We start from the raw sequence: 27,258 nt of genomic DNA on the forward strand, positions 1-27,258 counted from the left end.
ACTTGTAACCCCAGCACTTTGGGAGGCCAAGGCGGGTGGATCACCTGAGGTCAGCAGTTCCAGACCAGCTTGGCCAACATGGTGAAACTTAAAATACAAAAATTAAAAATTTTTGTATTTTACTAAATACAATTTTTGTATTCTAGTAAAAATACGAAAATTAGCTGGGTGTGGTTGCAGGTACCTGTAATCCCAGCTACTTGGGAGGCTGAGGCAGGAGACTTGCTTGAACTGGGTAGACGGAGGTTGCAGTGAGCTGAGATTGCGCCACTGCACTCCAGCCTGGGCCACAAGAGTGAGACTCCGTTGGGAAAAAAATGAAACAAAAAACCAAACAAACAGAATTAAGTTAACCTCTTCACTGCATCCAACAGAGGAAAATACATGTCTCATGTCCTTGAACAGCCATCAATCAACCCACATTAAAAAAAAAAAATGAACACAAATCCCATAAGAAATTCTACTGAGGGCCAGGCGCAGTGGTTCAGGCCTGTAATCCCAGCACTTTGGGAGGCTGAGGCAGGTGGATCACCTGAGGTTAGGAGTTCAAGACTAGCCTGACCAACATGGCGAAATCGTACGTCTACTAAAATACAAAAATTAGCCAGGTATGGTGGCGCGTGCCTATAATTCCAGCTACTTGAGAGGTTGAGGCAGGAGAATAGCTTGAACCCAGGAAGCGGAAGTTGCAGTGAGCTGAGATTGCACCACTGCACTCCAGCCTGTGTAAAAGAGCAAGACTCTGTCTCAAAAAAAAAAAAAAAAAAAAGAAAGAAAGAAAGAAAAGAAAAAGACATTCTATTGAGAACCCTCTAACTGATAAGACACCCAAAGGCATTAAAAAAAAAAAAAAAAAAAAGAGGCTGGGCGTGGTGGCTCATGCCTGTAATCCCAGCACTTTGGGAGGCCAAGGTGGGCAGATCACCTGAGGTCAGGAGTTCAAGAAAAGCCTAGCCAACGTAGTGAAACCCTGTCTCTATATAAAAAAATAAAATAAAGATTAAGTAACTCATCCAAGCTAAAGCCTAAGCACCTAACCTCTGCTACACAATACCTGATAGAAGTCAACCTGCTAGAGAGAATCGAATAGGAAAGAATGAGGAAGATTGGCCAGACAGGCAACCCAACAGGGCTCCTGATGGCACAAATGGCTTTCCCCATGCAGTACTGCCCTCTCCTGATTATGCTTACTTTGTCTATAGACAGTACCTTTTCACATTCTTTCCTGCAAGACTCTAACACATTAGATGGACAGTGGAAAAAGTAATACATTATTTTCTAGCTCATAAGCAAGGATCTAACATGTTAAGCAAACATGGCACTAATAACACGTGTGTTTAATGTGTGATGTCTGTAATGTGAGCATAAGTAATACTACAAAAGGCAATATTTTCCTCATCTGTAAAATGAGGGTGATAATATCTGTAAGTTACAAGATATAAAGCACTTAAAGCACAACTTGGCCCATAGTTAATACTACATTATTCCTTTTTTTTTTTTTTTTGAGATGGAGTTTGCTCTTGTTGCCTAGGCTAACATGCAGTGGCGCAATCTTGGCTCACTGCAACCTCCACCTCCGGGGTTCAAGCGATTCTCCTGCCTCAGGCTCCCAAGTAGCTGAGATTACAGGCATGCACCACCACGCCCAGCGAATTTTGTATTTTTAGTAAAGACGGGGTTTCTCCGTGTTGGTCAGGCTGGTCTCAAACTCCCAATCTCAGGTGATCCGCCCACCTCAGCCTCTCAAGGTGCTGGGATTATAGGTGTAAGCCACCGCACCTGGCCAATGCTACATTATTATTACTGCCTTAGTGCTTAGGAACACACACTTTGGAGTCAAGTAGACCTGGGTCTGCATTCCAGCTCCATCGCTTATTTGGCTGTATCAGACTTTGTGCGGCTGGGCGCAGTGCCTCACACCTCAATCACAGCACTTTGGGAGGCCGAGGCAGGCAGATAACCCGAGGTGAGGAGTTCAAGACCAGCATGGTCAATGTGGTGAAATCCTGTCTCTACTAAAAATACAAAAAATTAGTCAGGAGCAGTGGCGCATGTCTGTAATCCCAGCTACTGGGAGGCTGAGGCAGGAGAATCGCTTGAACCTGAGAGGCGGAGGTTGCAGTGAGCCAAGATTGCACCACTGCACTCCAGCTTGGGCGACAGAGCGAGACTTCGTATAAAAAAAAAAAAAAGACTTTGGTGCACGTTACTTAACTCCTCTGAGCTTGTCTTCTTATCTCCAAAATGAGATTACTATCATGTATCTGGCTGAGCAGTAGAGATAAAATACGTAAAGCATTTGGCCCAATGCCTGGCACTACTAAGCATGCGATAAATGGAAGTTACTATCATAATGTATAACACATATTATTATGACAACTATATTTCCATGATATTCTGGGATCTTTACAGTTTCATAATTTTGCTCTTTTTACTATACAACACTCCTTTTATCGAAAAGAACATAGACTTTGGAGTCAGACAGGCCTAGCCTGGATTTGAATTGCAGCTCCCCTTCTTACCAGCCTAGGGCCATGGAAAATGTTGTCAATTTCCCTAAGCCTCAGTGTCCTTCTCTGTAAAATGGGGATAATACCTGACTCCCAGGCATTTTGCCAGGATTACATGAGATTCCTACCCAGTGCAATGTCTAGTGATAATATAAATGCTAAAAGCCACTTGTTAAATATATAGATATATGTGATTTATGTGATTTATTATTTTCCTTTACATACAGTATCGTGGATATAGTTTGTAGATGTGTGTACTGTGAATACAATGGTCACTTCTCTTGTTCTCAAAGTATCTGTGTAGCCTGGTGTTTCAGCCTAGACACAGAAGGGTTCAAAAGGCCATAGCATCAGCAGCGTGGGACCCTGCTGATAGGGAAGAGAGAAGGGGAAGTCACAGAACCAGGGGAAACTCCCTTTTCCTGTCTGGCCAGGATTTGTTTGTCTTCCACACAGGCTGTATGTTCCCTGTTGATATGGGGGTCTGCCAAGTGTCCAGCTTTGATTGGCATCTCCAGTACAGAGGAAGTAAGGAGCCCCTTAACTTTCAGGAGTACTTTTCCTCCTGACTTGCAGACTAGAGTCCCAAACACGTTCTCTTTCTGGCACCACTGGTGAGAGCAGAAAGCATTGGAGAAAATCCAGAATCATGATGTCAGAGTGAGAAGACCTCAGAGAAGGGAGGCAGTATAGAGGAGTGGTTCAGAGCATTGATTGGGGGGTCAGAATGACTGAACCCAAATCCTGGCCATACCACTTACCAGCTGGATGACCTGGGGAAGGTTATAGAATCTCTCTAAACCTTAGTTTTCTCAGCTGTAAACTGGGGATAAGAATATTCCTGATTCATATGAAATCAGATGATTTGTATAAAACTCTCAGAACAGTGTCAGGCACATAGTAGGTACTCAGTATTTGAAAGCCATTACCATTTTCTCTTGTTCTGCCAGTTCATTTTCACAGTTGAGGACCCTAATGGCCAGAAAGGAAGCACAGCTCATTAGCTGTCCACCCGATCAGAGCTACTTCCTAGGCAGTGCTGTGCCAAAGGCGTGTTCTGAGGGATCAAGACCCTGCATTAACTGTGCTGAGAGCAAGGACCGGCAGCACCACCCTAGCTGTGGGGTTGGAGCTTTGAGGGTATGTGCAGATCAAGGCATGACTCCCACCAAAATGAGTGCCCAGAAGAGAAAGTCCCTTCCTGCTGGAATTATTTATTTTGTAATTCACAAAGACTAAGGAAGCCCTTTCTGATATTTTGGCTTGGAGGCTTGGAGTTTAAATTTGTAACAGCCATGGACAAGAGTTTATTGTGGGCCTGTTCTTACTTGCTGAATTGAATTCATTATTATGATCCCTAAGCAAGTAGGGGTCAGGAGCTAAGTACCTAAGGCAGAAAGCTAGGGTTTTGCGATCAGAGGACAAAGTGTCCAGGAATGGAGAGGCTTCAGAAATTGAGCCCTGTTTCCAGGCTCTGTTATGTCCAGACCTCAACTTGCTTTGGAGCCGCCTTCACCTCTAAGTGTTCAGGGAGGGGTCTGGCACTTCAGCGGGCCCCAGCAAGTCCTGGGCAGCAGCCCCAGTTTCTGGTGACCTTCGTGCAGCTTTTGGGTTGTGCTTTGCTTTGTTTTCTTGTTTGTTTCTTCACGGCAGGGTGGCCTTTCCCTGCTTCTGGGTGGGAACCGGGAGGAGGGAGGATGGTTTGCTCCCATCTCCACAGCTGTGTTTACACTTCCCTGTCAGGGACTGTCTGGGGCCCAGCCTCTCCTCGGTCCTGTGTGTCCCCTCTGAAAACTGCTATTTGATATCTCTGTGGGCATTACAAGGGAGGGGCACAACAGGCCAAGGGGTTCCCATCCGAAGGGGGCTCAGGTTGGAAGGCAGGAATACTAGTGCAGAGAGCTCTATTTGAATTCTGAGAAGCATCATCTCCTTCCCTTTCTACCAGTGGCCTGAGGACCAGCAGGGGCCGAAAGTACACTTAGAACTCGCCCGTCCCAGAAGGACTAGGACATGTGACCTGTTGTTTCTAATCACCGGCTTAAACACAATCTTGCTTTGTGATGGGGATGTGAGTGCACAGAGCGGAGCGGCCTTCCCTAAGGCTTCGCTGGGGCCAGTGGTCAAAGATACAGCATGTTAAAGCCAAGAAGATCATGCTAAAATATAAGCAAATTAAAAAGGATTTAAGAAAATGGTCAAGTAAATAATGCTCTTCTTCTCCAGGGAGCAAGTTGAGCTGGTATTAATCAGTATACTAGGGTTGCTGGACTCTGGGCCAAGCCCAGGAGAGTAGCTGCCAAGGCAAATCAGGCATCAGGTTTCAAAAATTAAACACATAATTTTATTTTTCTGCAATAGGGAACTTTCAGAAAAAGAACCAGCCCTATTAGGCTACTCAGCACACTTTGTCCAGTTTCTTTCAGCCCCAGAGGCCTCCAATTTAAGAGCAAGATGAGCAACTGGAAGCCAGGAGTGACACAGTTATTCCCTTCTGCCATTAACTGCCTGGGGCTGGGGCCGGGAGGAGTGGGGCAGGGGTGGTTGTACTGTTTTTCAAAGGTCCAGTTGCTGACCACTTGCCAGCAGTTTTTCTACGAATTTACTGGACAAAGACCTGAAGGGCTGCAAAAGAAAAAGATTTGTAGAGGAAGAGCTAGCCAAAGGTTGGCTGGCAGTATCTCAGGAAATGTCAGCTAAGAAAGGGTCTGGTCTCAGGAAAAACTGTCCCATCACAATGAGGAAGAACCAACCGGCAAACAAATTTTCCTCCAAGAACCTCATGCTTATTGGTGATGTAAAAAGTTGTTATTATTATTATTGTTATTATTATTGAGACAGGTTCTCATTCTGTTGCCCAAGCTGGACTGCAGTGGTGCAATCACGGCTCACTGTAGCATTGACTTCCCAGGCTCAGGCCTACGCAACCATGCCTGGTTAATTTTTTTTGTATTTTTTGTAGAGATGGGATTTCACCATGTTGCCCGGGCTGGTCTCGAATTCCTGAGCTCAAGCCATCTGTCCACCTAATTCTCCCAAAGTGCTGGGATTACAAGTGTAAGCCACTGCACCCAGCCGAAAAAGTTGTGATTTTTGTTGTTGTTGTTTTCGTTTTTGTTTTTTTTTAGAGACGGGGTCTTGCTATGTTGCCCAGGCTGGAGTGCAGTGGCTATTCACAGGCACCATCGTACTGCTGATCAGCATGGGAGTTTTGACCTGCTCCGTTTCCAACCTGGGCTGGTTCACCCCTCCTTAGGCAACCTGGTGGTCCCCCGCTCCTGGGAGGTCACCATATTGATGCCGAACTTAGTGCGGACACCCGATTGGCATAGTGCACTATAGCCCAGAACTCCTGGACTCAAGCGATCCTCCCACCTCAGCCTCCCGAGTAGCTGGGACTACAGGCACACGCCACCGCGCCCGGCTTTTTTTTTTTTTTTGAGACAGAGTTTCACTCTTGTTGCTCAGGCTGGAGTGCAATGGCACGATCTCAGCTCACCACAACCTCAGCCTCCTGGCTTCAAGCGATTCTCCTGCCTGAGCCTCCCAAGTAGCTGGGATTACAGGCGTGCACCACCATGCCTGGCTAATTTTTGTATTTTTAATAGAGACGGGGTTTCTCCATGTTGGTCAGGCTGGTCTCAAACTCCCACCTCAGGTGATCCCCCCCATCTCAGCTTCCCAAATTGCTGGGATGACAACCGTGAGTGACTGTGCCCAGCCCCAAAGTTGTTTTTATAATTCTTCAGTGAATGAGGGTTATGAAGCCCTGTGTGTAGTCCTATCATGCTGGAGGTGAAAGAGGTTTACAGTGTAGCAGTGAGTGTAAAGTGATATTGAAGTTGAAGGGCTGGGAAATCCAGGAGGGCTGGAAGGCTTAAAGAGGAGGGGGGGGGCTTAGGTTGGGCTGTACATCAGATTCTGATCTACAGCTTTAGCATAAATCCCTTCAACTTCCTTTCCACCTCAAAATATTTCTGGAACCATACTTGGTTAGGTCAAAATGTCTTTGTGATTATTCTCTTGTTACTTGGCAACCTCTCTTAAGGCAGTGTTGTCCAATCCTGTGGCTTCAGTTACCATCAATATATTGATGCTTTCCAAATCTCTCACTAGTCTCTCTCCTGACATTCAGATTTTCTGAACATATCTCCTTAGTTAAACCACATTCTTTCTTCCAACTATTATTAATATACAATGGCTCTCAAACTTCACTACACATTGTAATCACCTGGATGCTTTAAAAACTCTTGAAGTTTTGTACTGATCTGGCAAGAAAAAAAAAACAAAAACAAAACTCTTGAAGCTCAGACCATGCCCTAGACCAATTAATCAGACTTTTGGGTGTAGGAAGTGGGCATCAGTAGTTATTAAGGCTCCTCAAGCTCCCCAGTTGTGAGCCAAGTTTGAGAACGACTTATCTAGAAGGCAGTGGGAATAGAAAGGAATGTCACTGCAAATTGCAAGTATAAAGGAATATTTGCCTTGATTTGGTAGTTAAATGGATAGCGGCAAGGGAAAAACAGCAAAGTTAAAGTTTTTTATAGGAAGGAAAAGAACACTAAATCTGGATGGAATCCAGTGACCTGAGTTTAAAACCTAACAGAATTATTCATCTCTGTAAGGCAAGTCTTTTTTTTTTTTTTTTTTTTGTGATGGAGTTTAGCTCTTATTGCCCAGGCTAGAGTGCAATGGCGCAATCTCAGCCCACCGCAACATCCGCCTCCGCTTCCTGGGTTCAAGCAATTCTCCTGCCTCAGCTTCCCAAGTAGCTGAGACTACAGACGCCTGCCACCACACCCAGTTAATTTTTGTATTTTTAGTAGAGATGGGGTTTCATCATGTTGGCCAGGCTTGTCTAGAACTCTTGACCTCAGATGATCCACCTCAGCCTCCTGAAGTGCTAGGATTACAGGTGTGAGCCACCACACCTGGCAAGGCAAGCATTTTAACTCCTTTATGCCAGAATAACCTGATGTGTAAACTGAAGTTGTCCTATGTATACTTCATAGGGTTGTTATGAAGATTACTTGAAAAAAATGAACATTATAAGATTTTCTAATTATATGCTTTGAGACAAAATCAAAATCAAGATGTTACTATTTTGCAATTTTAATTTTCAATTGTAAAAATTTGTATTTTGAAATAATTTCAGATTTACTAGAGTTGCAAATATGGTAGCATTCCTATATGTCCATCAAACTTCCTGAATTACAATGATTAAAACCAGGAATAAGATTGATAAGATACTATTAATTAATCTAGAGACTTTATTCTAATTTCATCAAGTTATCCCATTGGTGTTCTTTTTATCCACCAGGATTCAATCTAAGATCACAGATTACATTTAGTTGTTATATCTCCTCAGTCTGCCAATCTGAGACGTTTCCTCACCTTTTGTCTTTCATGACCTTGACACTTGAAGATACTGGCCAGTTATTTTGTAGATTGTCACTCATTTTGGATTTGTCTGATGTTTCTTCATAATTAAATTAAGCTTTTGCACGCAGGGCATGGTGGCTCATGCCTTTAATCCCAGCACTTTGGAAGGCTGAGGTGGGTAGATCACCTGAGGTCCAGAGTTCGAGACCAGCCTGGCCAACATGGAGAAACCCCACCTCTACTAAAAATACTGTTAGCCAGGTGTGGTGGTACATGTCTGTAATCCCAGCTACTTAGGAGGCTGAGGCAGGAGAATCGCTTGAACCTGGGAGGCAGAGGTTGCTGTGAGCTGAGATTGCACATTTGCACACCAGCCTGGGCAACAAGAGTGAAACTCCATCTCAAAACAAACAAACAAACAAAAACAAAAAAATTCAGCTTATGCATGTTTGTCAGGAATACCACAGAAGTAATTTTGTGTGCTTCTCGTTGCATCATGTTGAGAGGGTCCTGGTAAGAATACCTTTCAGCTGGGGGCAATGGCTCACACCTGTAATCCTAGCACTTTGGGAAGCCAAGGCAGGAGGATGGCTTGAGCCCTGGCGTTCAAGACCAGCCTGGGCAACACAGCAAGACCCTGTCTCCTGAAAAAAGAAGAGGGAGGCGGGGCGTGGTTGCTCACGCCTGCAATCTCAGCACTTTGGGAGGCCGAGGTGTGAGAATCACCTGAGGTCAGGAGTTCCCGAGCAGCCTGGCCAACTTGGTGAAACCACATCTCTACTAAAAATACAAAAATTAGTCTGACGTCGTGGCACGGGCCTGTATTCCCAGCTACCCTGGAGGCTGAAGCAGGAGAATGGCTTGAGCCCAGGAGGTGGAGGTTGCAGTGAGCCGAGATTGCACCACTGCACTCCAGCCTGGGCGACAGAGCTAGACTCTGTCCCCCGCCCCCCCCCAAAAAAAAAGGAGAAGAAGAAGAAAACGGTACCTCTCACCATTAGTGATGTTAACTTTGATCACTTGGTTACGGTGATGTCTTGTAACTAGGGATTTATTTTGATACAAGGCTATAATTTTGATTCTAAGTGACTAGAACAACTATGGACAGAAATAGGGAGATAAAACATAAAGGACTTAGAGCCCATAGACCGGTGTCTGGGGTACTGGTAGGGGTGGAGCATTGGTATGAAGCATCGGTAATGAAGGTGCTCTAGGTTGGCGTCAAACGCTGGAGTGAGATGTGGCTTGTCACCAGCGTGTGGGGATGGCGCATCTGCTGAATAGGGTCTTCAGGAAGATATTAGTGGCTCTGCAAAAGTTTCCCCAGAGCCCTTCCCCTTCCCTCCCAGCGCCGTTTTGTATGCCGTCGGGCTGGCTGAACCCGCCAAGACTCCTCAGTGCGGGTTTTTGGTGGCAAATGACAGACGTGCGTCCTCGCGGCACGAGTGGGTCAATGCGCACGCGCCGGGAGGAGGCGCGGGGCGGGGCGCGGCGCAGAGGGTGGGAGCGCGGCGCGCATGCGTCTTAGCGGCGGGTCCCTGCGGCTCGGGATGGAGGGTGAGTGAGTAAACAAGCCTGGGCTGGGCGGTGGGGCCGGGCCTCCTCCCCTCGCCGCCCGGGGCCTGAGAGAGGGAGAGGCGGAGGGATCAAGGAATTGGAAGGAACCCGAGGGACACACTGCCTGCCTGGCCTGGGGTAGCAGGCGCCTCTCCCCATTCCGAGGGCTGAGGGAATGGGGGCGACAGGGCGAGGGAGCCCCAGGCGAGGACGGCGTCTGAGGCTGCGAGGGCTGTGTGCCCGGGAGGAGGAGCAGCGGGGGCGGGCTCGGGGACAGGGAATCCCGTTGGACAGTGGGGTGGGCCGGTGGGCGGGAGACCCAGCGCCCAAAGGGCGAGGGTGGGCGGTGGCACCTGCGGGGGCCTTTAATAAGGTGGACTCTGGGGACCTGGAGCTGTACTTGGTGAGGGCTAGAGACCGGAACTGAGCTTGCGATGGCTTTCGGGGATGTTGAGGAAGGGGCAGTAGTAAAAACAGGGCCGGGACTAGGGCGAGGTGAGTAAGGCTCCCAAGGCACAAAGTGTGAAGGAGTACCGACTCAGGGTCGTGCTAGTGCAGTGAGCGCCTCCTCACGTGCGTCCTGGCCCTGAGCAAGAATCTCCTTCACTCCAGACTTTTGGTCTCACCCAATGCAATGATCGCTCATCCCCACCATTCTCCCGAGGTTCAAATGATACAAATAAAAGTGCCTTGAAGCAAAGACAAGGTGTTGTATTTGGGACATGCCTGTTAGGAAATGTGGGGCAAACTTTTATTTCAATAAAAAGTGACTACTGAGGAATTGTTTGTTGAGCAGGGAAGGGAAGGGATGCGGAAGGATATTAGTGCCCCCCGTGGAATGTGGAGGCATATGTAGGGTGAAAATAGGGTTGTAAATGGTGTAGCCCAGCTCGGTAGGAACCTGAGGCTTGTCAGGGGGAGGAGAACGGCAAAGAGCTCAGGTAGACTAGCAATTAGCTGTGTGCAAGGATGGCGTTGAAAACGTGAGTCTCTTTCTCCATGTTTGCTGCCATGCTGCCGTTGAAAAGAAAAATTCCCACACCCAGCGTATTTTAAGTTTAGGAAACTGATAGGGAAAGAGGTTTCCAGCCTGAGAAGGTGCTAACTCTATTAGAGGTTTCTGTGAAAGCTTGTCTATTTTAAGCCCTGGAATCCCCAGATATGCCTTTAATAAAAGAGATTACTTACATAGGAGAGAGTGTGTATGTTAGGAGATAAAGACTTTAGGCTGGGCCCGGTGGCTCACATCTGTAATCCCAGCATTCAGGAGTTTGAGACAGGAGAATAGTTTGAGCCCAGCAGTTTGGGACCAGCCCGGGCAACAATAGTGAGACCTCATTTCTACAAAGAAGACTAGCCAGCAGTGGTGGTCTGCTTCTATAGTCCCAGCTACTTGGGAGGCTGAAGCAGGAGGATTGCTTGAGCCTGGGAGGTCAAGGTTACAGTGAGCTCTGATCCTGCCACTGCACTCCAGGCTGGGTGACAACTTGTGAGACTCTGTCTCAAAAAAAAAAAAAAAAAAAAGCGGGGAGCAGTGGTTCATGCTTGTAATCCCAGCACTTTGGGAGGCGGAGGTGGACAGATCACTTGAGGCCAGGAGTTTGAGACCAGCCTGGGCAACGTGGCAAAACTCCATCTCTACTAAAAATACAAAAATTAACCAAATGTAGTGGCACACACCTGTAGTCCCAGCTACTTGGGAGAGCTGAGGCAAAAGAAGCGCTTGAACCTGGGAGGTGGAGGTTGCAGTCAGCTGAGATTGCACCACTGCACACCAGCCTGGGCAACAGAGTGAGATGCTGTCTTGAAGAAAAAAAAAGAGGCCAGACGTGGTGGCTCAGGCCTGTAATCCCAGCACTTTGGGAGGCCAAGGCAGGTGGATCACTTGAGGTCAGGAGTTCGAGACCAGTCTGGACAACATGGCGAAACTCATCTCTACAAAAAATATAAAAATTAACTGGGCATGGTGGTGGGCACCTGTATTGCCAGCTACTCAGAGGGCTGAGGCATGAAATCGCTTGAACTGGGGAGGCGGAGGTTGCAGTGAGCCGAGATTGCACCACTGCACTCCAGCCTGGGTGACAAAGCAAGATTCTGTCTCAAAAAAAAAAAAAAAGGTTGGGGTGGGGGAGAGAGAAGTACTTAAAAACACACATAGATAATAGGAGAAAGGACCATCTATAAAACTGTAATAATGTTATCATTGTCAAGGTTTATGCTTAGTGTTGTATATCACAAATATAATGAATCAACTCCAAAGGCAGGGATGCATGTTTTATTCACTGATGTACCCCAAACACCTAAAACAGTGCCTAACACATAGTAGGTACTACTATTTTTTTTTTTTTTTTTTGAGATGGAGTTTCGCTCTTGTTACCCAGGCTGGAGTGCAATGGCGCGATCTCGGCTCACCGCAACCTCCGCCTCCTGGGTTCAGGCAATTCTCCTGCCTCAGCCTCCTGAGTAGCTGGGATTACAGGCACACGCCACCGTGCCCAGCTAATTTTTGTATTTTTAGTAGAGTTGGGGTTTCACCGTGTTGACCAGGATGGTCTCGATCTCTTGACCTCGTGATCCACCTGCCTCGGCCTCCCAAAGTGCTGGGATTACAGGCTTGAGCCACCACGCCCGGCCCGGTACTACTATTAAGTATAATAGTAGGTGCTCAACATATATTAGTGGAATAAATAGTGGGGAAATTTCTGGCACTGGGAGTCAGGTGATTCAGATGCTAGTATTATCAGTAACTGGCAGAGTACTTGTATGCCAATTGTGGAACTTGATGCTAAGGCCCAGCTTAAAACTCCTTTAAGTATAAATGACTTCTTCATTATGATGGTTACATTAGTGCTCTTTGAAACAGCACTAGAATAAGCAGACTGGAACTAAAAATGAAATTTTACTCTCAAGAAGACATTTGGGAGAAGGGAAAGGTGAGAAAAATGTAGTCGGGCTTGTTTCTTATATATTTGCCTTTGAATTATGCCTTTAAACAACCAATTTAAGGCTGGGCACTGTGGCTCACGCCTGTAATCCCAGTACTCTGGGATGCCAAGGTGGGAGGATCGCTTGAGTTCAGGAGTTCAAGACCAGCCTGGCCAGCATAGCAAAACTCTTGTCTCTACAAAAACATTAAAAAATTAGCTGGGTGTGGTGGTATGGGCCTATAGTCCTAGCTACTCAGAAGGCTGAGTTGGGGGTATTGCTTAAGCCCAGGAGGCAGAGGTTGCAGTGAGCCAAGATCAAGCCACTGCATTCCAGCCTGGGCAACAGAACAAGACCCTGTCTCAAAAACAAAACAAAAAACTGATTAAAAATATTTTGTCTATTTTTAATTTTTTTTTTTTTTTTTGAGACAGAGTCTTGCTTTATTGCCCAGGCTGGAGTGCAGTGGCACCATCTCGACTCACTACAGCCTCTGCCTCCCGGGTTCAAATCCTGCCTCAGCCTCCTGAGTAGCTGGGACTACAGGTGTGTGTCACCATGCCTGGCTAATTTTTATATTTTTAGGAGAGATGAGGTTTCAGTATGTTGGCCAGGCTGGTCTCAAATTCCTGACCTCATGATCCACCTGTCTTGGCCTCCCAAAGTGCTGGGATTACAGGTGTGAGCCACTGCGCCTGACCTATTTTTAATTCTTAGGATCTGAAACCTGGCTTCCTTGCTCCTTTAGGTAATAGTACCTGCCCTTTGATTTGCTCTTTATATGAACATGTTGGCCAGGTGCTATAATCCCAGCACTGTGGGAGGCCAAGGCAGGCAGATCACGAGGTCAGGAGATCAAAACCATCCTGGCCAACAAGGTGAAACCCTGTCGCTACTAAAAATACAAAAATTATCTGGGTGTGGTGGTGTGCACCTGTAGTACCAGCTACTTGGAAGACTGAGGCAGGAGAATTGCTTGAACCCCAGAGGCGGAGGTTGCAGTGAGCTGAGATCATGCCACTGCACTCCAGCCTGGCAACAGAGTGAGACAATGTCTCAAAAAAAAAAAAAAAAACCATGTAACAATTCATGTTATTAAGTGTATCTTTTTCTAGTCTTGGATTAAGTTTAAAAAGTTTCCACTTTGGGCTCCTGTGCTGTGGCTCACGCCTGTAATCCTAGCACTTTGGGAGGAGGCCAAGGGATGGATCACTTGAAGCCAGGAGTTCAGGACCAGCCTGGCCAACATGGTGAAACCCCATTTCTATTAAAAATACAAAAAAATTAGCCAGGTGTGGTGGCACACCCCTGCCATCCCAGCTACTTGGGAGGCTGAGGAATGAGAATCCCTTTAATCTGGGAGGTGGCGGTTGCAGTGAGCCAAGATTGTCTAGCCTGGGCAACAAAGCGAGACTCTGTCTCAAAAAAAAAAAGTTTCCACTTTGTTCACTATTTCTTTTTCTTTTTTTTCTTTAAAGATGGGGTTTCACCATGTTGGTCAGACTGGTTTTGAACTCCCAACCTCAGGTGATCTGCCCGCCTTGGCCTCCAAAGTGCTTGGATTACAGGCGTGAGCCACTACACCTGGCCTTGTTCACTATTTCTACTCTGTTCACTAGTAGCTTCCCAGAAAAGATTTGAAGTAGCAACCCTAAAAACACACTAATTCCATTTCTGTATAGGATAAACTAAAGAGAAAAGGGAAAAGAACATGTGGAGAAAAATGAAGATAATTCTATCAGATAGGTTGGGATTGAGTGGGAGGGTTAAAAGTTAAAAAAGGAAGAACTGTGCTTCTCCATTCTGGAAAGTCCCTAGCTTTTTTTGTTTGTTTGTTTTATGTCCAAACTGTGTATACATTGGATTCTTTCCTACCTCTTTAATCTGTCAGTCAATCATCAGTTGGGACTTGAGTACACTACACCCTAAAGTCATGAGTTACTTAATGGGTAGTTGGAGTTCAGTACCTTTGGTGTGTTTTATTCTCTAACTCACCTACCCTAATAATTTGATTCAAAATAGACTAAAAAATATATTTTTATTGGATGATATGAGCAGTCACTAAATACAGTACAGGATTAAACTTTGGGCTGACATAGTACAGAGCCAGTCAAGATAGGGCTTTGGCCTGTTGTTAGGAGATTGTTTTTACTCTTCCGAGTCAGCATTCTGGCTGGGCATGGTGGCTTACATCTGTAATCTCAATGCTTTGGGAGCCTGAGGCAGGGGGATTACTTCACGTCAGGAATTCAAGTCTAGCCTGGGAAACATAGCAAGATCTTGTCTCCACTAAAAATTAGCTAGGCATGGTGGCATGTGCCTGTAGTCCCAGCTACTAGGGAGGCTGGGACCAGAGGATCTCTTGAGGCTGGGAGGTCAAGGCTACAGGAAGCTATGATCACGCCATTGCCTTTAGCCTGGTCAGCAGAGTGAGACCCTTTCTCAAAAATAAAAAAATATATATATAAAATTAAAAAAAATTAAACCAGCATTGTAAATCCTATGAGCCAGCATTTTCCTTTGGGTTTCTTAAAAACTAATCTTGTTTAGGTTTTTGTTATCATTACCTGCAGTGCATATGATGATTCTCTTCATTAAGCAACCCTAGGAAATACTAATGTTATAATTTTATTTAATTTATTTATTTATTTATTTATTTATTTTGAGACAGAGTTTCGCTCTTGTTACCCAGGCTGGAGTGCAATGGCGCGATCTCGGCTCACTGCAACCTCCGCCTCCTGGGCTCAGGCAATTCTCCTGCCTCAGCCTCCTGAGTAGCTGGGATTACAGGCACACACCACTATGCTCAGCTAATTTTTTTGTATTTTTAGTAGAGACAGGGTTTCACCATGTTGACCAGGATGGTCTCGATCTCTTGACCTCGTGATCCACCTGCCTCTGCTCCCAAAGTGCTGGGATTACAGGCGTGAGCCACCGCACCCGGCCATAATTTTATTTTAAATTAGAATTCAGAGCCACAGGTTCCTGTTAGGAAGGTTCTTTCTGTATGTATAGTGCCTGGAAGCTCAAACTAATTAACAGATGAAAATACCTTAGAGAGGCTGGAGGGTATAAATTGGAGATGTGCCTAATAGATCCTAACTGAGAGATCTAGCAGGCTGTATATCTAGTCACAGAGTTGATTTTAACTGGAATGTTGATGAAATTGATTATCATCAGAATGACTCAATTGTGTGTTACTAGAGCTCTTTTCCAGTGATAGGTTCATCTCTATCATTCAGGTTTCAATTACACTAGGAATCAAAAAAGGAACAGGATGGAATATTTAAAAATCTAGGCCAGGCACAGTGGCTCACACCTGTAATCCCAGCACTTTGGGAGGCCAAGGTGGGTGGGTCACCTGAGGTCAGGAGTTCAAGACCAGCCTAGCCAACATGGTGAAACCCTATCTGTACTAAAAATACAAAAATAGCCAAGCATGGTGGCATGCGCTTGTAATCCCAGCTACTCAGGAGGCTGAGGCAGGAGAATCATTTGAACCCGGGAGGCGAAGGTTGCAGTGAGCCAAGATCATGTCATTGCACTCCACCCTGGGCAAAAAGAGTGAAACTCTGTCTTAAAAAAAAAAAAAAATCTATAGGTCGAGTATGGTGGCTCGTAATCCCAGCACATTTGGAAGCTGAGGCGGGCAGTCCAGGAGTTCAAAACCAGCCTGGGCACCCTGGTGAAACCCTGTTTCTATAAAACAGCAACAAACAAACAGAAACCACAAAAATTAGTTGCGCATGGTGGCACACACCTGTAGTCCCAGCTACTTAGGAATCTGAGGTTGGAAGATTGCTTAAGCTTGGGAGGCAGAGGTTGCAGTGAGCCATGACTGTGCCATTGGACTCCAGCCTGGGTGACAGAGTGAGACCCCGTCTCAAAAAAATAAATAAATAAAAATAAAAAATTTATAGTGCCATCTACCTCCAAAGCCTTATTTAGCCTTGCTGGTTAATAAAATTATTATTCAAGAGAAAGTAGCAAAGACACTGAATTTGCCTCTAAGACAAAGAAGCTATTTCTGCAAAGGGACACCTATGTAGATGAAATAATTTAATAGTTTGGGACTTTTGTATTCTGATCTCAGCCTCTCTAAGTTCAAGAACATTGTTTCTTAAATTTTTTATTGCCATACAATTTCAGTAATGTTTTCCCATTTCCACCTAGTGACAGATTACATTCTAGTTTTAGCCTTTTAAGCAAATTGAGATCCAGTTTTCTGGGGAAAAGATTTCCACGTTTTTATAGCTTTCTTTTCCTGTAGAGATGTGACATGTAAATAAAGTGGACCTTGTTTCCAATGATTAATCTTTTTTAAAAATGAACTATTTTTTAGAATTGTTTGTTTTTGGTTTGTTTGAAACAGGGTCTCACTCTGTCACCCAGGCTGGAGTGCAGTGGTGCAGTCACAACTCACTCCTGCAGCCTTGACCATGCAGGCTCAATCTGTCTTCTCACATCAGCCTCCCAAGTAGCTGGGACTGGAGGCACATGCCACCATGCCCAACTCATTTTTGTATTTTTTGTAGAGATGGGGGTCTTACCATGTTGCCCAGGCTGGTCTCAAACAACTGGGTCCAAGAAATTCACCTGCCTTGGTCTCCCAAAGTGTTGGGATTTCAGGCTTCAGCCACCATGCCTGCCTTAGATTTTAGATTTATTTTAAAAATTGTAAAGCTAGTATAGGGAGTTCCTATAAATCCACATCCAGTTTCCCTATTAATAACATCTTATATTACTATACATGTAACATTTATTACAGTTAATGAACCACTATTGATTATATTATTATACTTATTCTTAAGTCACTTGAGTTAAAAAAAAATAAAAAATTTAAAAAATTTAAAAAAAAAACAGGTGGAATTGCCTGCAGATTTTTTTTTGAGACAGAATCTCACTCTGTCACCCAGGCTGGAGTACAGTGGTACGATCTCGGCTCACTGTAACCTCTGCCTCCCGAGTTCAAGCGATTCTCCTGCCTCAGCCTCCTGAGTAGCTGGGATTACAGGCCCGCACTACCAGGCCTGGCTAATTTTTGTATTTTTAGTAGAGATGGGGTTTCACCATGTTGGCCAGGCTGGTCTTGAACTCCTGACCTCATGATCGGCCCATCTCAGACTCCCAAAGTGCTGGGATTAAAGGGGTGAGCCACTGCACCCGGCCCTCATTGTACTTTTCATCTGCATTTTCCCAGTGACTAATGATATGGAACAACTCTTGTGTGCTCATTTGCCATTCCTGTTATCTTTTCTGGTGAAATATCTGTCCAAATTTCTGCTCACTTTTTATTGGTGGTTTATTTTATTGAGCTATAGGACTTGATTATATAAATAATTATTTTTTAATTTCTTGATCAAAACAGCATATGTTTTGGAGTTTATCTTCAATGTGTAAATTAACAAGATGAAAGGGTCATAAGTATAAGTACCTAAGTGGAATGTAAGTGCTGTTTTGCATGTGTAAGTAACTAAGTAATAGATCTAGTAGAAATATAAAGTATTTTTTTGTGTGCTACTTGCTTTGCCCAACATGAATGAATTCATCTCTCCAAATCTGCCTGTTCTAATGAATGCTGAGATTTTTATTTGTTCACTTTTTTTAAAACTTTGAAGTGATAATTGTTGGTTAGGGTCCAGCTGCTGTGAAAACTCATCTTATGGCTGTGTTTCAGGTGTTTATTTTGATCCTATCTGTCTGTTTCATAGTATTCTTATCTTTCTATGCACTCTGTGGGGACTGACCAACTGCCAAATAAACTTTTAGAGACATTGAAGACCCATAGAAAAGCCAAGTAAGATAAATATTGGCTCATGGACAAATGAGAGTCAAATATCACTTTAACTGTAGAAGGAAGAAGTGTGGCTTACTTTACATTGTGATTGGTTAAAACTTAATGGCATTTTCCTGTATATGTGTATATTCCTCTGGCCAAATAAAACAGTTGAGTAAAACTAGAAATGGTGCCATTAATCATTGGATTATTATGATATGTTTACTGTCATCTCTTGATAGACTATAGGAGATCACATTTCAGCTATAGCTCTTTAATTTAAAAAATATACATATTTTTGACTCTGCCTCCCAGGTTCAAGCGATTCTCCTGCCTCAGCCTCCCAAGTAACATGATTTACAGGCATGTGCCACCACAACTGGCTAATTTTGCATTTTCAGTAGAGACAGGGTTTCTCCATGGTGGTCAGGCTGGTCTCAAACTCCCAACCTCGGGTGATCCACCCGCCTTGGCCTCCCAAAGCCACCCAAAGCCATTACAGGTGTGAGCCACCATGCCCGGCCTTATTTATTTATTGTAGAGATGGTGTCTCACTTTGTTGCCCAGTCTGGTCTCAAAGTTCCAAAGTGTTGGAGTTGCAGGCATGAGCCACTGCACCTGGCCTGATGATTTCATTTTCTTTTTCTTTTTTTTGAGACAGGGTGTCACTCTGTTGCCCAGGTTGGAGTGAAGTAGTGAGATCTCAGTAGCTCACTGCAGCGTTGATCTCCTGGGCTCAAGTAATCCTCTGCCTCAGCCTCTTGAGTAGGTAGAACTATAGGCACATGCCACCATGCCCAGATGATGTTTTTGAGTTTAAGTAGAGATGAGGTCTCACTGTTACCCAGGCTTGTATCAAACTCTGAGCTCAAGCTATCATCTCACCTTGGCCTCCCAAAGTGCTGAGATTATAGATGTGAGCCACTGCACCCAGCCTCTTTTCCTTTAAAAAAATGATAACAACAACAACAACAACAAACTTTAAAATATAGAGATAGGATCTCACTGTATTGGCCAGTCTGATCTCAAACTCCTAGCCTCTTAGCAGCCCTCCCACCTTGGCCTCCCGTTGTGTTGGAATTACAGGCATGAACCACTACACATTGCCTGATCAGTTCTTTTTATTTTCTTTTCCTTTTGTTTTTGTTTTTGAGACAGGGTTTTGCTCTGTTGCTCAGGCTGGATGCAGTGGTGTGGTCATGGCTCACTGCAGCCTCAATCTTCTGGGCTTAAGCGATCCTCTCACCTCAGCAAAAAAAAAAAAAAAAAAAAAATTGTAGGAGAATTTCAAAAATAGAGTGTGAAACTTTAGTTTCTGTTTCACATTTTGGCTCTCTGTAGCTCCTAGCAATGTTTTGTTTTGTTTTGTTTGAGGCAGAGTCTTACTCTTGTCGCCCAGACTGGGGTGCAATGGCATGATCTTGGCTCACTGCAACCTCTGTCTCCTGGGTTCAAGCAATTCTCCTGCTTCAGCCTCCTAAGGAGCTGGGATTACAGGCACACACCACTATGACTGGATAATTTTTTTTTTTTTTTTGTATTTTCAGTAGAGACGGGGTTTCACCATGTTGACCAGGCTCACCATATTGATCAGGCTGATCTTGAACTCCTGACCTCCGCCTCCCAAAGTGCTGGGATTACAGGCATGAGCCACCATGCCTGGCCAGCTCCTTGTAATGTTTTAAAAAAATTTTAATGTTAGGTGGAATAAATAGAACTAGTTATCTAAGACACCCAAGTAGTTATAGAGTAAAAGCATCCTCCTGTGGATTTTATTGAATTTTTACATGTATTTAGTGTTTGTTCTTTTTCTAAAATAATTGACAGGCCTGTTGGCTGAGCCTAGAAATTGTTTCAGAAAAGCATTATGGGCTGGATGCCATGGCACACATCTGTAACACCTGTAATCCCAGCACTTTGGGAGGCTGAGGCGGGTGGATCACTTGAGATCAGGAGTTCGAGTCCAGCCTGGCCAACATGGTGAAACCCTGTCTCTACCACAAATACAAAAAAGTTGGCTGAGTATTCTGGTGCGTGCCTGTAATCCCAGCTACTTGGGAGGCTGAGGGAGGAGAATCGCTTAAACCCAGGAGGCAGAGGTTGCAGTGAGCCGACATCGTGCCACTGCACTCCAGATTGCGCAACAGAGCAAGTCTCTGTCTCAAAAAAAAAAAAGCATCATGGGAAAATAGAATTTAGTAAAGTAAAGGCCTCTTCCCAAATGGCATCAAGTATTATTGAGACCTAACTTAGACATGCAAAAATAGTGTAGGAGAGACCTTGAAGTTTTCCTTGTTTTGGGGGAAAATCCTACTGAGGGTGTCAGGGTCTAACTTGCCACACCAACTTGATGGAACCACTTACTGTCTATTCTCTTTTGAAAAGCTGGACACCTATTCTGCTGTTGTGTCTTGCCATTCTCCTGAAGAACAGAGGCACACCACAAAACCCAATACTTCCCCTTGTGTTCTATGAGGTTGGTAAAGTATATTACAATACATACTGCTTTAAAACATTGAGCCTTAATTCAAATACCAAGAAAGGGGGGATTTGCATTGTTATCGATTTTCATATGTCTTGCTGCTGACTTGGAGATAAAATTATGCTGCTGTCATATCCTACTTTTATTGCTAGGCATGTAGTAGATTTAGACAATTTGGCAGTATGATTTTGTCACATGGGTGGGTCTTTCCATGAAACCCTTGGATGCAAATTGGTTCTTGCTGACCACTCCTCTTACTCAAAGTAAAGGGTAGAGTTCTGGCCAGGCGCAGTGGCTCACATCTGTAATCCCAACACTTTGGGAGGCCGAGGCAGGCGGATCATGAGGTCAAGAGATCAAGACCATCCTGGCCATCATGCTGAAACCCTGTCTCTACTAAAAATACAAGAATTAGCTGGGTGTGGTGGTGTGCACCTGTAATCCCAGCTACTCGGGAGGCTGAGGCAGGAGAATTGCTTGAACCCGGGACTTAGAGGTTGCAGTGAGCTTAGATCGTGCCACTGCACTCAGCCTGGCGACAGAGCAAGACTCTGTCTCAAAAAAAAAAAAAAAGAGAAGAGTTCCATTTCTTGAAGTAATCCAAGTTCCTAGTACCTGTGGGAGAACTTCTTGAGTGCTAAATTAAAAACAAGTTACCACAGGAGGACAGAGGCTAAGCTTTTTGATAATTGGACCAGAAATTGCTAATGTGAAATTTTATTGTTGTTGTTTTGGGGTTTTGTTTTATTTTGTTTTGTTTTTTGAGACAGAGTCTTGCTCAGTTGCAGTGGGCCGAGATCCCACCTCTGCACTCAGGTGCACACCACCACGCCCAGCTAATTTTTGTATTTTTAGTAGAGACAGGGTTTCAGGATCTTAGCCAGGCTGGTCCTGAACTCCCTACCTCGTGATCCACCCACCTTGGCCTCCCAAAGTGCTGGGATTACAGGTGTGATCCACAGTGCCTGGCCTTGCTGTTGTTTTTTGTTTGTTTTGTTTTTTGAGACAAGGTCTCACTCTGCCACCCCAGCTGGAGTACAGTGGCATGGTCATGGCTCACTGCAGCCCTGACCTCCTGGGCTTAAGCAGTCCTCCCACATCAGCCTCCAAGTAGCTGGAGCTACAGGCGCTCACCAACACACCTGACTAATTTTTGTATTTTCTGTAGAGACAGGGTTTCATCATGTTGCCCAAGCTGGGCCCAAACCCCTGGGCTCAAGTAGTGCTCCCACCTCAGCCTCCTAAAGTGTTGGGATTACAGGTGTGAGCCATAATGCCTAGCCTCTTTTTTTTTAATTGAAACTTTCTGTTGAACTCACACATTTGCATTCTTTAAATTTATATTTTTATGAGTAAATTTAATGAGAATGAAAGCACAATTGACCATTTTTTATTTATTTGGGGAGTGCTTCATTCCCAGGCAATAAAATGCCATTTCTCATCTCTGTCTCTTTTAGATTACAGCAAGATGGAAATACCAAATCCCCCAACCTCCAAATGTATCACTTACTGGAAAAGAAAAGTGAAATCTGAATACATGCGACTTCGACAACTTAAACGACTTCAGGCAAACATGGGTGCAAAGGTAAAAAAATAATTCCCAAGTGAAAGTTTATATATTTCAATATACTGATGCAATGTAAAGGGGTTGGAATATTTTTTTAACTTTTGTTTTGAAATCTTAACAGGGCTGGGCATGGTGGCTCACACTTGTAATCCCAGCACTTTGGGAGGCTGAGGCAGGTAGATCACCTGAGGTCAGGAGTTTGAGACCAGCCAGGCCAACATGGCAAAACCTGTCTCTACTAAAAATACAAAAATTAGCCAGGCCTTCTGTCACACACCTGTAATCCCAGCTACTCGGGAGTCTGAGGCAGGAGAATTGCTTGAACCCAGGAGATGGAGATTGCAGTGAGCTGAGATGATGTCACTGCACTCCAGCCTGGGTGACAGAGCAGGACTCTGTCTCAAAAAAAAAAAAAAAAAGGCCAGGCACAGTGGCTAATGCCTGTGAACCCAGCACTTTGGGAGGCTGAGGCGGGCAGATCACTTGAGGCCAGCAGTTTGAAACCAGCCTGGCCAACATGGTCAAACCCCATCTCTACCAAAAATACAAAAATTAGCCAGCTGTGGTGGCATGTGCCTGTAATCCCAGCTACTTGAGAGGCTGAGGCAGGAGAATCACTTGAACCTGGGAGGCAGAGGTTGTGGTCAGCTGCTATGACTCTCCAGCAAGACTCTATCTCAAAAAAAATTTAATCAGTTAATTAAATCACAATATATCTTAATCTTTTCCGTGACTTTACTAGGCTTTGTATGTGGCAAATTTTGCCAAGGTTCAAGAAAAAACCCAGATCCTCAATGAAGAATGGAAGAAGCTTCGTGTCCAACCTGTTCAGTCGATGAAGCCTGTGAGTGGACACCCTTTTCTCAAAAAGGTACTTTTGGAAGTTTAAGCTCAGTCTTCCTCTCTTCCTTGGGCTTAAAGCTTTTTCATATATATATATATATATATATTTTTTTTTTTTTTTTCTTATTTTCTTCTTATTATTTTTTTTTATAGAGACAGGGTTTCACCATGTTGGCCAGGCTGGTCTCAAACTCCTGACCTCAGGTGATCCACCCGTGTTGGCCTCCCAAAGTGCTGGGATTACAGGCATGAGCCACTGAGCCCAGCCCAGCTTTTTCCTATATTTGTGATGGAATAAGTAAGACAAAGTATGGTGGCTTACACCAGTACTCCCAGCTATTTGGGAGGCTGAGGTGGGAAGATTGCTTGAGGTAAGGAGTTTGAGATCAGCCTGGGCAACATAGACCCTGTCTCTAAAATTTTTTTTTTAAATTAGCCAGACATCGTCTGGCTTATAGCGCACCTATAATCCCAGTTACTTGGGAGGCTGAGGCCTGAGAATCTCTTGAACCTAGGAAGCAGAAGTTGCAGTGAGATCACGCCACTGCACTCCAGCCTGGGAGAAAGAGTGAGACTCTGTCTCAAATAAATAAATAAATAATAAAAGAGTGTTCTAGTTAAGAAACTTTGACCGGACACAGTGGCTCATGGCTATAATCCCAGCACTTTGGGAGGTTGAGGTGTGTGGATCACCTCAGGAGTTTGAGACCAGCCTAGCTAACATGGTGAAACCCCATCTCTACTAATAATACAAAAAAATTAGCCAGGCGTGGTGGTGCACGTCTATAGTCCTAGCTACTAGGGAGGCTGAGGCATGAGAATTGCTTGAATCGGGAGGTGGAGGTTGCAGTGAGCCAAGATTGTGTCGTTGCACTCCAACCTGGGTGACGAGTGAAACACCGTCTCCAAAAGAAAAAAAAAGAAACTTTCTGAAAAGAAATTATTATTATTATTATTTAGAGACAAGATCTCACTGTGTCACCCATACTGGAGTATAGTGGCATGATCATAGCTTACTATAACCTCCAACACCTGGGAAATAGATAATATTTTTAAAATATAAAAAGTAAATATTATCTAGGCATGGTAGTGCATGCCTATAATCCCAGGTACTCAGGAGGCTGAGGTGGGAGAATCACTTGAACCCAGGAGTTTGAGGCTGCAGTGAGCTGTGATCTCCAGCCTGGGTGACAGAGTAAGACTCTGTCTCTTAAAAAAAAAATAAAAAAAGCAAATAGTGTATTGAGGGCAAATATCTTTTCTAAAGCAGAATGTTACTATAATTTCTATACCACTTTGCTTCTCCATGTACTATCCCTATCACCTATGCAGCTAAGTTGATGTCCACTGTCTTAAAGTTTAGGTCTTCAGAAAACTTCATCTCTTAGGACTTTTTTCTTTACTGTTGTGTACAACTCAAGGACAGACCAACAGTTTGAGTTGAAGTAAACATCAGTTGAGTATGGGAAGTACTGTGCTGAACTCTAGGATACAAAGGTGAATAGGAGTCCCTGCTTTTGTCCAGGCGTAGTGGCTCACAACTGTAATCTCAGCACTTTGAGAGGCCGAGGCAGGATGATTGCTTGAGTCCAGGAGTTGGAGACCACTGTTGGCAACATAGCGAGACTCTGTCTCTACAAAAAGAAAAACAATTAGCTGGATGTAGTAGTACATGCCCATAGCCCCAGCTACTCAGGAGGCTGAGGGTGGGAGGATGGCTTGAGCCTGGGAGACAGAGGCTACAGTGAGCTGTGATTGTGCAACTGCACTCAGCCTGGGCAACAGAGTGAGATCCTGTCTCAAAAAAAAAGAGTTCCTGCTTTCCACAGGTTTGCAGTCTAGGGATTCCTTTTAGGAGATGATGTTATAAAACCCCCAATTTATTAATTTGTTTAAAGCTTTTTAAATAATTTTAAATGCCATCTGAATTTTTAAATTTTAATGTATTAATTTGTAAGAACTAAAGGCTACTAGGATCATTTTTTTCTTTCTTTTTTTTTTCTTAAGACAGGGTCTTGCTTTGTCACCCAGGCTGGAGTACAGTGGCTCACTCAACCTCTGCCTCCCAGGTTCAAGTGATTCTCATGCCTCAGTCTTCCAAGTAGCTGGGATTACAGGTGTGCACCACCATGCCCACCTAATTTTTGTATTATATTTTTGTAGGGATGGAGTTTTACCATGTTGGCCTGGCTGGTCTTGAACTGACCTCAAGTGATCTGCCTGTCTTGGCCTCCCAAAGTGCTGGGATTACAGGCGTGAGCCACTGTGCCCAACCAGTTTTGGAAGGAAATTACATTTCTCTCTTGGGTTATATGCCCATCTTTCCCTCTCCATGTCATTGCTTGTATTTCAGTGTACCATAGAGAGCATTTTCCCTGGATTTGCAAGCCAACATATGTTAATGAGGTCACTGAACACAGTTGCATTGGTTCCCATCATGTATTCCTGGTCCCCTCTCCAGCAGAACTTTATGGTATGTATTGAAAGCACTGTGGTGGTTATTTAAACTGTATGATTATCTTATGTTGATATGCCAGAGCTCCTCTTAGGTTAAAGATTGTCCAAGTACTTAACAAAGCTTGGACATGCAGGGCAGAACAAGATTGTAGTTATTTATTCTAAACAGTATATATTGCAAGTTGTTCTAACCTGTCAGATTTTATGCTCTCTGGTGTGTATTTTGGAATTGATGCTGGTTACTTTTTTTTTTTTTTCTGAGATGGAGTCTCACTTTATCGCCCAGGCTGGAGTGCAATGGTGCGATCTTGGCTCACTGCAACCTCCACCTCCTGGGTTCAAGTGATCCTCCTGCCTCAGCTTCATGACTAGCTGAGATTACAGGTGCCTCCCAAAATGCTGGGATTACAGGCATGAGCCACCTTGCCCAGCAGATGCTGGTTCTTTTTTAAATGAGTAAGATTGGGCAAGACTTCAATTTTCTCTTACTATCTTGGCCCAATATTATGTACAGTTAAATGCAGCCTAAATCAGACTCTTGAGACTTGAGCAGTTTGTCTGCTCTGTTGATGGAGTAATCCTTTCTGAATTCTCTAAATGCAGGATGCTACAAAAATAACTGAGACAACAGTTGTGTACATAGTCTTTTCATTTGGACCTTTGTGCTGACTCCTACTAGGATTATTTGTGGTTTTGATAATCAGTTCTCTCTAAATACTGCCATTGCTTGTCATCTGCCTGGTGACAGCAGTACTACTGGTTGGAATGAGGTCAAGGTTTATAGAAGGGAATCATCTCTTAGGATAAAACTTCAGAATAATTTTACTTGCTACTTGGAGGTTTTAGAATGACTGTATTCTCTGCTGAGAACCCCACTGCCCCAAAATTATTTACTATTGTTTATTGCCAGAAAATATCCATAGCCTCGGCTGCAGTTGACCTTAAATTCTCATTGAGTGTGACTGGCATGAGTTGTAATCGTAATTTTTTTTTATTATGGGAGAATCTTAGTCTGTTTCATAGGATACCCATCGGTCTTATTGTTGCCCAGTTTGTTTTGTAGTTAAATTGCAGATTATAATCTTAGAAGCTTTCTTTTTTTTTTTGAGACAGAGCCTTGCTCTGTCGCCAGGCACCAGGCTGGAGTGCAGTGGTGGGATCTCGGCTCACTGCAACCTCTGCCTCCCAGTTTCAGGCAGTTCTCCTGCCTCAGCCTCCTGAGTAGCTGGGACTACAGGCGCATGCCACCATGACCAGCTAATTTTTGTATTTTTTTTAGCAGAGATGGGATTTCACCATGTTGGCCAGGATGGTCTCGATCTCTTGACCTCGTGATCTGCCCACCTCGGCCTCCCAAAGTGCTGGGATTACAGGCGTGAGCCACTGCGACCGGCAGAAGCTTTCATTTTTATTTATCCATTTATCTCTCTACTTATGAAAACAATTAGAAACTTTTTACACTGTTGTTTGGGTGATGTTTGTACCTATTTCATAAAGATGTTTACTGGATAAAATGAGATAATAGATGAAAGCACTACAAAAAATATACTGTCAAATTCTCGGTGTTGGTGAAAATATCATTGTTACTATCAAGCTAAACATTTGGTAGTTAATATCAACTAAACAAACCTTTTTTTCTAAGCGTGACATTACTCCTACCATTTGAGATTTTTGTTTGTTTGTTGTTTTGGAGATGGAGTCTTGCTCTGATGCCAGGCTGGAGTGCAGTGGTGTGATCTCGGCTCACTGCAGTCTCTGC

At 44.3% G+C, this 27,258-nt stretch overlaps 1 protein-coding gene across 2 annotated transcripts in view; it reads left to right on the top strand.

The window, feature by feature from the left end:
• The first annotated feature begins 9,421 nt into the window (after positions 1 to 9,421).
• The window catches only part of EZH1 (enhancer of zeste 1 polycomb repressive complex 2 subunit), a 41,619-nt gene continuing 23,782 nt past the window's right edge, over positions 9,422 to 27,258 (top strand). For both annotated transcript variants that reach the window (XM_064369209.1, XM_064369210.1), the window contains exons 1-5: positions 9,422 to 9,449; positions 20,536 to 20,626; positions 22,090 to 22,217; positions 22,942 to 23,070; positions 25,396 to 25,515. In XM_064369209.1, the coding sequence (XP_064225279.1) occupies positions 22,101 to 22,217; positions 22,942 to 23,070; positions 25,396 to 25,515 (366 nt within the window). In that variant the 5' untranslated portion in view covers positions 9,422 to 9,449; positions 20,536 to 20,626; positions 22,090 to 22,100. The remainder of the gene's footprint in view (positions 9,450 to 20,535; positions 20,627 to 22,089; positions 22,218 to 22,941; positions 23,071 to 25,395; positions 25,516 to 27,258) is intronic.

Source organism: Aotus nancymaae, unplaced genomic scaffold (genome assembly GCF_030222135.1).
Source record: "Aotus nancymaae isolate 86718 unplaced genomic scaffold, 86718_ANA_hifiasm-v0.15.2.pri h1tg000089l, whole genome shotgun sequence".
Classification (NCBI taxonomy): Eukaryota; Metazoa; Chordata; class Mammalia; order Primates; family Aotidae; genus Aotus; species Aotus nancymaae.